General features: G+C 54.1%; 1 protein-coding gene across 2 annotated transcripts in view; it reads right to left on the reverse strand.

Moving 5' to 3' along the window:
• The window catches only part of DPYSL5 (dihydropyrimidinase like 5), a 111477-nt gene that overhangs the window by 15728 nt on the left and 82982 nt on the right, over nucleotides 1-12767 (reverse strand). The window contains exon 12 of one of the 2 annotated variants that reach the window (XM_048846106.2): nucleotides 2726-2894. The exons of the other annotated variant lie outside the window; for it this stretch is intronic. Within the exon in view, the coding sequence (XP_048702063.1) occupies nucleotides 2726-2894 (169 nt within the window). The remainder of the gene's footprint in view (nucleotides 1-2725; nucleotides 2895-12767) is intronic. 2 annotated transcript variants of the gene reach the window in all.

Here is a 12767-nt window from a genome sequence, read left to right on the forward strand (position 1 = left end):
GAGGATGTTGTGAAGGCCAAGACTATAACACGGTTCAAAAAAGAACTAGATAAGTTCATGGAAGATAGGTCCATTGATGGCGCTTAGCCAGGATGGGCAGGGATGCAACACCATGCTCTGAGAGCCTCTGCCTGCCAGAAGCTGGGAGTGGACACCAGAGAATGGATCACTTGATAATTGCTTGTTCTGTTAATTCCCTTTGAAGCACCTGGCACTGGCCACTGTCAGAAGACAGGGTTAGATGGACCATTGGTCTGACCCAATATGGCCATTCTTATGTTACGTAAAAATTAATTATAATATAATAAAAATGTTTAGTACAGAAACTCCCCAAGATAACGCCTCTCGAGATAGCAACAAAGTGAGATAATGACTTTGGCAAATAATGCGTTTTTAAAAAAAATCCTGGCCTATTAGGAAATGTATATTTATATAAGTTTCTTAGTCACAAATCTAGCATTCTGGAGCAAAGTCACTAAAACGTAGCCCTTTAACATGCCCCTCCCTTCTCCCTCCACTGCACCCCATTCAGAGTTGTTGTCCTTGGTCACTGCAGACCCAGAGTTCAGAGGTGCTTTTGCATGAGTTCACCTCCCACCCTGGAGGGTACAGGGGAGAAGGCACCTTGCTCGTTCCTCCAGCTGCTTGCCACTCGCTCCGGCCGCTGTTTGTCGTGCCACCGTTCATTCCAGTGCCGATGGCCCTGCGCCATCACCTTCTGCTGCCACCTGCCACTGTGACCTCCGTGAGTCGGTCTCTTCCACCCAGCTCTCAGTGATTTCAGCTCTCAGGGGGAACCTCACAGCGGTGCAGGCTGGGCCGTTCCTTCTACAGAAACACTGTCCTGCAGCAGGTCTAAGCACTTAGACCTGATTATCAGTGATTTCAGCTCTAGTGACCACTTAACAAACCAAAAAAGACTCTCAGTGGAGCCTAATAAGCTCTATTTTTAAACAGGAGAGGGGGCAAGTCCAGTAGTGCTGGTGACTCTTACGCAGAGCCCACACCACCATGCAAAACCCCTGTCCCACCCCTGCCCCCGCCCTCCACTGGGATCTGCCATCCAACCCCCTTGCTTAGCAAGCGCAGTCCAGTTGCAGGTGACCAGGGCTTAATTTGTAAGGAAGGAGGTGCCGGGGCTCAAGCAAGTTTGTTACTTTCATAACGGATGTGGCAAACCCGGGGCTCTGAACTGCCAAGCCTGGAGGTGCTGGGGCCGAGCCCTGGCGAAAATTATGCACCGGGGGCGACCCCCTCAGCCCGGTGGGCAGGCGGGCGAAGTGCAGGTCTGCTGCCCTCTACTCCAGCAATGAGGAGAACAAGGATTTCATGACCCCCACGTTCAATACTACAGTCATTCTTAACCCAGCACCAGCCAAAATCGATCCCTTGGGCAGCACGGCTCTGGCTGCTGGATACCTCGGCAGAGTATGTGAGTTCATGTAAATACGGCCTGGTCCTGAAGCCTCCCCCAACCCCGGCTCATCACGAGCTGTCAGGGCAGAGCTCAGTCAGCCCTGGCTTACAAATCATCATTTTAAATTATAAGGTTGGCCAGCATCGCCGACACCAATGTGCCACCATTGTCAGCAAAAACGACAGCTGTGTGAGGAAACCAGGCTTTGTTCAGACTTTTCAGACCCATTACACTTTTCCAGGAACACGTATTTTATCATACACTGTATCTGCTTTTAAAATGTGTATTAATGTTTCAGTTTCAATTCAAATTTCCAACCAATGACAAAATTGGCAACACTGCACATAGCTAGTTGACCACTGGGGGGGGGGGGGGGTGTTGGGGAAATTCGGGGAGGGTTTAGGAAATCTCTGCCAGACTCACCAAGTATCTGGCGAACAATGGCCAAGGCCCCAATTAATTGCCCAGCGCTTGCTTTGCTGAGACTCAGCCACACAACTCATGGAAACTCCCGCCAATCCTCACCGGCCAGCCCCTGCGACAGGAGCACGGGCATGCAACGGACGGACACAGGAATAGCAGCATTACCAGGCTGGCTCAGAACGAGAGCTGGGAGCCAGGACTCCTGGCTTCTCCCTGCTCTGCCAAGAACAGGAGGGCTGACCTCAGGCACTGCCCAGAAGCTCTGCAGGGCAGGGGCGTGTCTGCAGCGCCCAGGGTGAGTGGCCACAGGTCCTGGTTGGGACCCATGGGCGCTCCCACAGTACAAATGAACACATTGCCTCAGTTTCCCCATCTGTGCAGCAGGGCTGACGTCGGCATGGCCTCTGGTAGCGCTCGCAGTATGTGGATGGAGCCGGCAGTGCTGCGTCCGGCTAGGCAGCGGGCTCGGCATAGGGGGCAGCAGGGAGCAGCTCGTCCACATGCCACTTGTGGGCTGGTAGAACAGGGAGCTGGGGCTGGTGGGGAGAGCCTGCCGGAGCACCCTGGACCGGGGCAGCCCAGGCAGGGCCTGGTGCGTGTCCCCCACGCTGTGTCCCTGCCTGAGAGATCCCCCGCCACGGCTGAGAGCATGGCCAATGAACGCTGCTGGGCACCTGTCTGTGACGTTGACATGTGGCCTCCCTCTACCTGGTCGACTCAGGCACCGAACCGCCGGCAGCCAGACCTGGAGCGAGAGGCCCAAGCACCCTGACCTGTCCTGCTCTCAGCCAACCAGCCCCCCCTCGCTCAGACAGGAGGGACGGCGCTCTCGCTGGGGTCCCCCCCTTCAGGGGGCGCTAACACACGCTCCGGCCCCGCTCTTACCGGATAGGCTGAAGCCGGACTCGTGAAGGTCCCTCATGCCCCCATGTCGAGTGGCAGGTCGGGTGGGGGTATCTGCAAGTGGAGTCCCCGTCTCCTTTTTCCCAGCATGCACAACCACAGCCACGTCCCCCAGGTAGGGGGTGCGCTCCACGCCCCTAAACTTTAAACTCTAATGGAGGGAGAAAAGAAACACCCATGAGCGCTGGCCGCACAGTTAGAGCCCCACCCCATCCCTACACGGCCCTGCCCCTACGTTGCCTGAACCCTGTGGCCAGCCCCACCTCTATGCTGCTTGAGCCCCATGGCTGGCCTGGCACCGCCTGACTGGACCTTAGGCTACCCGCTGTGGCTGGCACTGAGGGACAGCAGCCAGCAGCCCAGTGGCTGCATGAGGGCCTTGCCCCACCGGGACAGATTCTGCCCTTGAGATGTGGGGTACCAGGCTCGGGAGCCTGGACGATCTGGGGCCTGGACGTGGAGCGGGGCTGAGATGGGATCCCCCATAATATGGGGCTCGGCTGGCCTGTAACTGAGCTTGCTCCCCGACCCTGCCCAGCCCCTGCCCTGGGGGTCACTTCGGGGGGAGAACTCAGCTGAAAGCGGGGGACGGATGCTGGGTTTCTCAGGACACCCAGCCTCATCACTGCAGCTTCCCCAGCTCGGACACTGAACTTCCAGAGGCATTATCCACTGATGCCCTGAAAGTCTGGTACGTGCCCTGCTAGCCAGGCTGGGCAGGGATGGTGTCCCTAGCCGCTGTTTGCCAGGAGCTGGGAATGGGCGACAGGGGATGGATCACTTGATGTTTCCCTGTTCTGTTCATTCCCTCTGGGGCTCCTGGCCGACAGGACACGGGGCTAGATGGACGTTTGGTCTGACCCAGTCTAGCTGTTTTTATGAGACACCAAGGGCTAGAGGAGTGGGGAGGAGGGTACAACCTGGGGTGTGGGTGCAGTGTTGGGAGGGGGCACAGCATAGGGATGGGGGTGCAGCATGGGGTAGGGGATACAATGTGGGGAATGGGTGCAGTGTGGAGTGGGGAAGGGGGTACAGAATGGGGGAGGGGTGGAGTGCAGGGGAAGGGGGGACTACATGAGGAAGGGGTGCAGTGTGGAGAAGGGGTGCAGTGTGGAGGTACTGCATGGGGAAGGGGTACAGTGTGGAGTGGGGATACAGCATTGAGAAAGGATTCAGTGTGGGGGTAGGGAGTACAGCATGGGATGGGGTGCAATGTGGGGGTGCAGCATGGGGAAGGGGTGCAGTGTACAAGTACAGGGTACAGCATGGGAGAAGGGTTCGGTGTGGGGAAGTGGTGCAGTGCAGGGATATGGCATGAGGAAGGGATGCAGCATGGGGGTAGGGGGTGTAGTATGGGGAGTAGGGGGTGCAGTGTGTGTGGGGGTACAGCATGGGGAAGGGGTGCAGCGTGGGGCTAGGGGATGTAGCATGGGGGTGGGGGTCCAGTGTGTGTGGGGATACAGCATTGATAAGGGGTTCATTGTGGAGGTAGGGAGTGCAGCATGGGATAGGGGTACAATACAGTGGTGCAGCATATGGAAGAGGGCAGTGTGAGGGTAGGGGGTACAACATGAGGAAGGGGTGCAGAGTGGGGGTACCGCATGGGGAAGGGGTGCAGTGTGGGGATAGGGGGTACAGCATGAGGAAGGGGTGCAGAGTGGGGTTACCGCATGGGGAAGGGGTGCAGTGTGGGGGTACAGCATGAGGAAGGGGTGCAGAGTGGGGGTACCGCATGGGGAAGGGGTGCAGTGTGGGAATAGGGGGTACAGCATGGGGAAGGGGTGCAGTGCAGGGGTACTGCATGGGGAAGGGGTGCAGTGTGGGGATAGGGGGTACAGCATGGGGAAGGGGTACAGTGCAGGGGTACTGTATGGGGAAGGGGTGCAGTGTGGGGATAGGGGGTACAGCATGGGGAAGGGGTACAGTGCAGGGGTACTGCATGGGGAAGGGGTGCAGTGTGGGGATAGGGGGTACAGCATGGGGAAGGGGTACAGTGCAGGGGTACTGCATGGGGAAGGGGTGCAGTGTGGGGATAGGGGGTACAGCATGGGGAAGGGGTGCAGTGTGGGGATAGGGGGTACAGCATGGGGAAGGGGTACAGTGCAGGGGTACTGTATGGGGAAGGGGTGCAGTGTGGGGATAGGGGGTACAGCATGGGGAAGGGGTACAGTGCAGGGGTACTGTATGGGGAAGGGGTGCAGTGTGGGGATAGGGGGTACAGCATGGGGAAGGGGTGCAGTGCGGGGCAGGGTCTCTGCTATTGCATCCCCCTTTCCTCCCCACTCAGGCCTGGCTCCGTCTGGCAGAGCTGCACCCTGGGTCTGGCAGCTGGTGTCATGGGCTGGTCGAGGGGCACTGTCAGGCCAAGGCTGGCTCCCCCAGGAGCAGGCCCCCCTGCAGGCAGAGGACAAGTGACGCCCCGAGCTGTGAGCAAGTGCCACGCTGGGCAGCTGGGGGGAGGATGACCCCCACCTGAAGGGAGCACAGAGCTGGGGCGCTTGATAAACCCCAGTCCAAGAGAGAGCGGGGTGTGTCCCCATAAGGCCTGTAGCTCACTGCCCCCTGCTGGCACGCCACCCCACTGCACCAATGCAAAGCAGATTCCACCCCCTCCCCGTCTCTCCAGGGCAACCCCCCACCCCCACTCCTGTAAGCAAGTAACCGCAGGCATTAAAGATCAGTCCTATGCAGGCAAGCGCTGCCCCCTAGTGCCATGCAAGGATCATGCACAGACAGCAGCAAGCCCCAGCGGCCACAGCAGCGGGCTGGGAACCAGAACTCCAGGGTCAAACCCTGGTTCTGTGTGGCCTCGGGCAGGTCCCTCCCCACTCCGTGCCTCAGACTCCCATCTCTCTAATGGGGATGGTAACACCACTGCCCACGGTGGGGCGCCCCCTGCTGCCCAGGGGATGCCGCCGCCCTGGCACAAGTACGGTGAAAGCACAGGCTGCCGTAGGTGAGTGGGGAATCCTACAAAAGTGGAAAGAGGGACGAATTGCTAAGGAGGAGTACGAGAGTGCGGCACTGGCGTGTAGGGGCGAAGGCCCCAGGTTACACCTAGCAAGGGACACACAAGGCAGTAAGAAGTGGGTCTATAGATACATTAAGAGCAAGAGGAAGGAGAGTTAATAACTGACAACATCAAAAGCCTGAGATGTTTAATGCCTATTCTGTTGCAGTCGTCACTAAAAGGTTAATGGTGACCAGATCCTCAACACAACTAATATGAACCCCAAGGGGGAAGGAACGCAAGCTGAAATGGGGAAAGAACAGGCTAAGACTGGTTAGAGAAGTTAGACGTATTCAAGTCGGCAAGGCCTGATGAAACTTCAACCCAGGGTACTAAGGAACTGGAGGAAACAATCTCGGGACCAATAGCAATTTTCTTTGAGAATTCCCGGAGGACGGGTGAGGTCCCAGAGGACTGGAGACGGGTAAACATAGGACTGTCTTTCAAAAGGGGAACAAGGAGGACCCAAGGAATTACAGACCAGTCAGCCTAACTTCAATACCTGGAAAGACACTGGAACAAATTATTCCATCAATCTGTAAGCACCTAGAGGATAAGAGGGTTAGGACAGCCAGCATGGATTTATCAAGAACAAATCCTACCAAACCAAACTAATTTCCTTCTCTGACACAGTTATTAGCCTAGCGGATGGGGGAAGCTGTAGATATGTCTTGATTTTCGTAAGGCTTTTGACACATTCCCACGGATGCGGTCTGGATGGAATTACCATAAGGTAGGCACACAACTGGTTGAAAGACCACACTCAAGGAGTAGTTATCAGTGGTTCGCTGTCCAATTGGGAGGTCGTATCTACTGGGATCCTGCCAGGGTCTTGTCACAATAAAATGCCCACCACCCCCACCCCATGGGGTCCCCTGGGTCAGCACCAGCGTTGTATATTGCTAACGCCTTTATATGCATTGGAAAGTATCTTGGGAAGGATTGAAGGTGTCAATGTGGAGTGGAAGAGTCCTTTGCAGGTTACAAGAGGCTGAAGGGGGAGGAAGGGAGAAAGGAACGGGTTAACTCGACGATCCAGCTAGCCCTGAAGATAAGGAACGAAACTGCAGCCCAAGGCCAGCACACACAAACAAGCTCTCTGCTGCCAAACAGCCAGAAGCCTGTATCTCAACCCTGGCCAGCCGTGAGAAAGGAGAACTGAGCCAGACAGAACTGAAGGGGCTGTAAAACTAGTAAGATTGTGAAGGTCAGTGAGTTGAAAACAACAGTCTCGTGACCCTGAAACGGGTGTGTTTTGGGGAAACTAAGGGAGCCGCGGAAGGCTGGTTTGGACTGGTACTGAGAGCACGGGGGATGAGGGTCCCTGGATGAAAACGCTCCCGGAAGAACCCAGGGCTTAAAACACTCCCGAAAGCTGAAGCAAGTCGGAGATTTACAACGGACTCTAGACAACCTTTGCACATGGCAGAACTCTCGTCTACCCTTCCCCCTGACCTTCTTCTTACGTTACACCCAGGCTTGGCCAGCCTTGGGTTGTGCGTGTGTAAGTATGAAAGTGGGTTCAGGCTTGGGCACTAATGCTTTCTTCCTCCCTCTGAGTGACGAGCGGCATGCCCAGTACTCACCACTGTTATTTGGTTAATAAAGCTTTAAACTTAGTTACGTGGTGTGCTCCTTCTTCTCCTCCCCTAAAGATCCTGCGGCCTCAGCCTGATCACCTGAAGCCCCAGGCAGATTGGTAACATAAATCTGTCACAGTCTGTCCTGGGTCTGGTACTGTTCTATATTTTCACTGATTTGGATAATGGAGTGGAGCTGAGGCTTATAAAATCTGCGGATGACACCAAGCTGGGAGGGGCTGCGAGCACTTTGGAGGCAGGATCAGAATTCAAGATGCCCTTGACAAATTGGAGAATTGGTCTGAATTCAACAAGTTGTAATTCAATACAGATAAGTGCAACATACTTGAGTTAGGAGGTAAAAATCCAATGCACAAGTACAGTGGAGAATAACCTGCAAGGTGACAGTACAGTGGATCACAAATTGAATATGAGTCAACAATGTGATGCAGTTGCAAAAAAGGCTAATATTCGGGGTCACAGACCCATAGGGTCGGGCTATGGCCCAGCTTTGGAATAGTTTCTGGGAGGAGCCCTTCAGTGGACCAGACCCCCTACAGGTCCCACTCTTCCTCCAAGGTAAGCCACACAGCTTCACCGCCTCTTTAGACTGGACCTGTGGGATGCAGCCTACCCCCGCTTCACCCCGGGAACTCCAGGAAGCAAGTCCAGCTGGGACAGACCCTGGGGGAGATGTGTCCTCTTCTCAGGGATCAGTGCCCCTCACCCAGCATCTGCAGGGACACTCACCCAGTGCTGTGAAACCAGGTGGGTTTATTGGTCACCTGGCACACGGCCCAGGCAGCCCCTCGGGTGGCCCAGAGAACTGACCGTTACAGCCCAGCCTGGGCAGCCAGCACCCAGACCAGCTGTAGTGGCCTCCTTGGTTCAAACTCTGTCTGTTTGTTTCCTGTCTGACCTTGGTCAGACTCCAGGTGCGAGCCCCGCCCCCGACTCCTTCCAGCCCCAAGCTCTTACCTCCCCCCCACACCTCCCCAGTCCATTGTTCTCAGCTGGGGACATTGCCCAGCCTCACTGCTGAGCGGTGGGGAAATCCATCTGCCTCTGGGGACAGTGTGGGGAGGTTTCAATGTCTTGGCAATTGGATTTGCCATCGTCTTCTCGAATCTGCACCCAGACAGCTTGATGACACCCCCAGCTGTGTCTCTTAGCCTGCCCTGAGAGCAACTGCTCCCTTTCCACCCACTGGGTAACAATGCTGCATAGAGGGGAAACTGAGCCCCACACAGGATCCATTAAAACAGTGCAAAATATTTGCACTTTGTCCCAGATGTCTGTACAGAAATGTCGAAGGTAAGAGATGGGAGGTCACTGTTCTGCTGTGTTTAGGCTGACCAGATAGCAAGTGTGAAAAATCGGGACGGTGGGGGTGGGGGGAAGTTAATAGGAGCCAAAATAAGAAAAAGCCCCAAATATCGGGACTGTCCCTATAAAATCGGGACATCCAGTCACCCTAGCGGTGTTCAGCACTGAGGGGGTCTCAGCTGGAGCCCTGGGTCTAATTCTTACCATCACACTTTAAGAAAGATGTGGACAAACCCGGGGGAGTTCAGAGGAGAGCAACAGAACTGCTGAAAGGTTTAGAAAACCTGATCTGTGAGGAACGGTTACAAAGCCTGGGCCTGTTTAGTCTTGAGAGAAGGGACTGAGGGGGGACCTGATAACAGTCTTCAGATCTGGTCAGGGCTGTTCTACAGAGGGTGGTGATCACTTGTTCTCCACGTCCCTGGCAGGTAGGATGAGAAGCAATGGGCTAAATCTGCAGCAGGGAGATTGAGGTTAGCGCCTAGGAAGAACTGTCCAACGGCTGGGGAGTGAAGCTCTGGGACCCGCTCCCAAGGGAGGCCGTGGGATCCTGGCACTGGAGATTTAAGAACATGTTGGACAAACCCCTCTCAGGGCTGGTCCAGGTTCCCCCGGCCCTGCCTCTGCACGGAGCACTGGACATGGTGTCCTTGCGAGGTCCCTGCCAGCCCCACGTTGCTATGATTCTGCGCCAAGCTGTGAAGAGAGAGGTACCAGCAGGCAGCTCCCCAGGGCTGCAGCTGGCAGCTCCTGGATCCACAATGGCTTGGAGCGGAAGCCAGCACCTAGACCCCCTCACCAAGATTGGGGACAGTAGGGGAGCTAGTGATCTGCAGCCCCTGAGCTGAAGGGAGAGGGCCAGGGGGACGTGCAGGTCCAGCATAGAATCAATCATAGATTCAGAGAATATCAGGGTTGGAAGGGACCTCAGGAGGTCATCTAGTCCAACCCCCTGCTCAAAACAAGACCAATCCCCAACTTAATCAGCCCAGCCAGGGCTTTGTCAAGCCTGACCTTAAAAACATCTAAGGAAGGAGATTACACCACCTCCCTAGGTAACGCATTCCAGTGTTTCACCACCCACCTAGTGAAAAAGTTTTTCCTAATATCCAACCTAAACCTCCCCCACTGCAACTTGAGACCATTACTCCTTGTTCGGTCATCAGCTACCACTGAGAACAGTCTAGAGCCATCCTCTTTGGAACCACCTCTCAGGTAGTTGAAAGCAGCTATCAAATCCCCCCTCATTCTTCTCTTCTGCAGACTAAACAATCCCAGTTCCCTCAGCCTCTCCTCATAAGTCATGTGTTCCAGACCCCTAATCATTTTTGTTGCCCTCCACTGGACTCTTTCCAATTTTTCCACATCCTTCTTGTAGTGTGGGGCCCAAAACTGGACACAGTACTCCAGAGAGGCCTCACCAATGTCGAACAAAGGGGAACTATCACGTCCCTCGACCTGCTGGCAATGCCCCTACTTATACAGCCCAAAATGCCATTGGACTTCTTGGCAACAAGGGCACACTGCTGACTCATATCCAGCTTCTCGGCCACTGTAACCCCCAGGTCCTTTTCTGCAGAACTGCTGCCGAGCCATTTGGTCCCTAGTCTGTAGCAGTGCATGGGATTCTTCCGTCCTAAGTGCAGGACTGTGCACTTGTCCTTGTTGAACCTAATCAGATTTCTTTTGGCCCAATCCTCCAATTTGTCTAGGGCCCTCTGTATCCTATCCCTACCCTCCAGCGTATCTACCTCTCCTCCCAGTTTAGTGTCATCTGCAAACTTGCTGAGGGTGCAATCCACACCATCCTCCAGATCATTTATGAAGATATTGAACAAAACCGGCCCCAGGACCGACCCTTGGGGCACTCCACTTGATACCGGTTGCCAACTAGACATGGAGCCATTGATCACTACCCGTTGAGCCCGACAATCTAGCCAACTCTCTATCCACCTTATAGTCCATTCATCCAGCCCATACTTCTTTAACTTGCTGGCAAGAATACTGTGGGAGACCTTGTCAAAAGCTTTGCTAAAGTCAAGCAACAACACGTCCACTGCTTTCCCTTCATCCACAGAACCAGTTATCTCATCATAGAAGGCAGTTAGATTAGTCAGGCATGACTTGCCCTTGATGAATCCATGCTGACTGTTCCTGAGCACTTTCCTCTCCTCTAAGTGCTTCAGAATTGATTCCTTGAGGACCTGCTCCATAATTTTTCCAGGGACTGAGGTGAGGCTGACTGGCCTGTAGTTGCCAGGATCCTCCTTCTTCCCTTTTTTAAAGATGGGCACTACATTAGCCTTTTTCCAGTCATCTGGGACTTCCTCCGATCACCATGAGTTTTCAAAGATAATGGCCAATGGCTCTGCAATCACATCTGCCAACTCCTTTAGCACTCTCGGATGCAGCGCATCCAGCCACATGGACTTGTGCTCGTCCAGCTTTTCTAAATAGTCCCGAACCACTTCTTTCTCCACAGAGGGCTGGTCACCTCCTCCCCATGCTGTGTTGCCCAGTGCAGTAGTCTGGGAGCTGCCCTTGTTCATGAAGACAGAGGCAAAAAAAGCATTGAGTACATTAGCTTTTTCCACATCCTCTGTCACTAGCTTGCCTCCCTCATTCAGTAAGGGGCCCACACTTTCCTTGACTTTCTTCTTGTTGTTAACATACTTGAAGAAACCCTTCTTGTTACTCTAAACATCTCTTGGTAGCTGCAACTCCAGGTGTGATTTGGCCTTCCTGATTTCACTCCTGCATGCCTGAGCAATATTTTTATACTCTTCCCTGGTCATTTGTCCAGTCTTCCACTTCTTGTAAGCTTCTTTCTTGTGTTTAAGATCAGCAAGGATTTCACTGTTAAGCCAAGCTGGTTGCCTGCCATATTTACTATTCTTTCTACACATCGGGATGGTTTGTCCCTGTAACCTCAATAAGGATTCTTTAAAATACAGCCAGCTCTGCTGGACTCCTTTCCCCCTCATGTTATTCTCCCAGGGGATCCTGCCCATCAGTTCCCTGAGGTTGTCAAAGTCTGCTTTTCTGAAGTCCAGGGTCCGTATTCTGCTGTTCCCCTTTCTTCCCTGTGTCAGAATTCTGAACTCGACCATCTCATGGTCACTGCTTCCCAGGTTCCCATCCACTTTTGCTTCCCCTACTAATTCTTCCCGGTGTGTGAGCAGCAGGTCAAGAAGGGCTCTGCCCCTAGTTGGTTCCTCCAGCACTTGCACCAGGAAATTGTCCCCTACACTTTCCAAAAACTTCCTGGATGGTCTGTGCACCGCTGTATTGCTCTCCCAGCAGATATCAGGGTGACTGAAGTCTCCCATGAGAACCAGGGCCTGCGATCTAGTAACTTCCGTGAGTTGCTGGGAGAAAGCCTCGTCCACCTCATCCCCCTGGTCCGGTGGTCCATAGCAGACTCCCACCACGACATCACCCTTGTTGCTCACGCTTCTAAATTTAATCCAGAGACTCTCAGGTTTTTCTGCAGTTTCATACTTGAGCTCTGAGCTGTCATACTGCTCCCTTACATACAATGCAACTCCCCCACCTTTTCTGCCCTGCCTGTCCTTCCTGAACAGTTTATATCCATCCACGACAGTACTCCAGTCATGTGAGTTATCCCACCAAGTCTCTGTTATTCCAATCACATCATAATTCCTTGACTTTGCCAGGACTTCCAGTTCTCCCTGCTTGTTTCCCAGGCTTCTTGCATTTGTGTATAGGCACTTGAGATAACTCACTGATCGCCCCTCTTTCTCAGTATGAGGCAGGAGCCCTGCCCTCTCACGCACTCCTGCTCGTGCTTCCTTCCAGTATCCCACTTACCTCAGGGCTTTGGTCTCCTTCCCCCCGTGAACCTAGTTTAAAGCCCTCCTCACTAGGTTTGCCAGCCTGCTTGCGAAGATGCTCTTCCCTCTCTTCGTTAGATGGAGCCCATCTCTGCCAAGCACTCCTCCTTCTTGGAACACCATCTGATGGTCAAAGAATCCAAAGCCTTCTCTCCGACACCACCTGCGTAGCCATTTGTTGACTTCCACGATTCGACGGTCTCTACCCAGGCCTTTTCCTTCCACGGGGAGGATGGATGAGAAGACCACTTGTG

Source organism: Caretta caretta, chromosome 3 (genome assembly GCF_965140235.1).
Source record: "Caretta caretta isolate rCarCar2 chromosome 3, rCarCar1.hap1, whole genome shotgun sequence".
Taxonomy (NCBI): Eukaryota; Metazoa; Chordata; order Testudines; family Cheloniidae; genus Caretta; species Caretta caretta.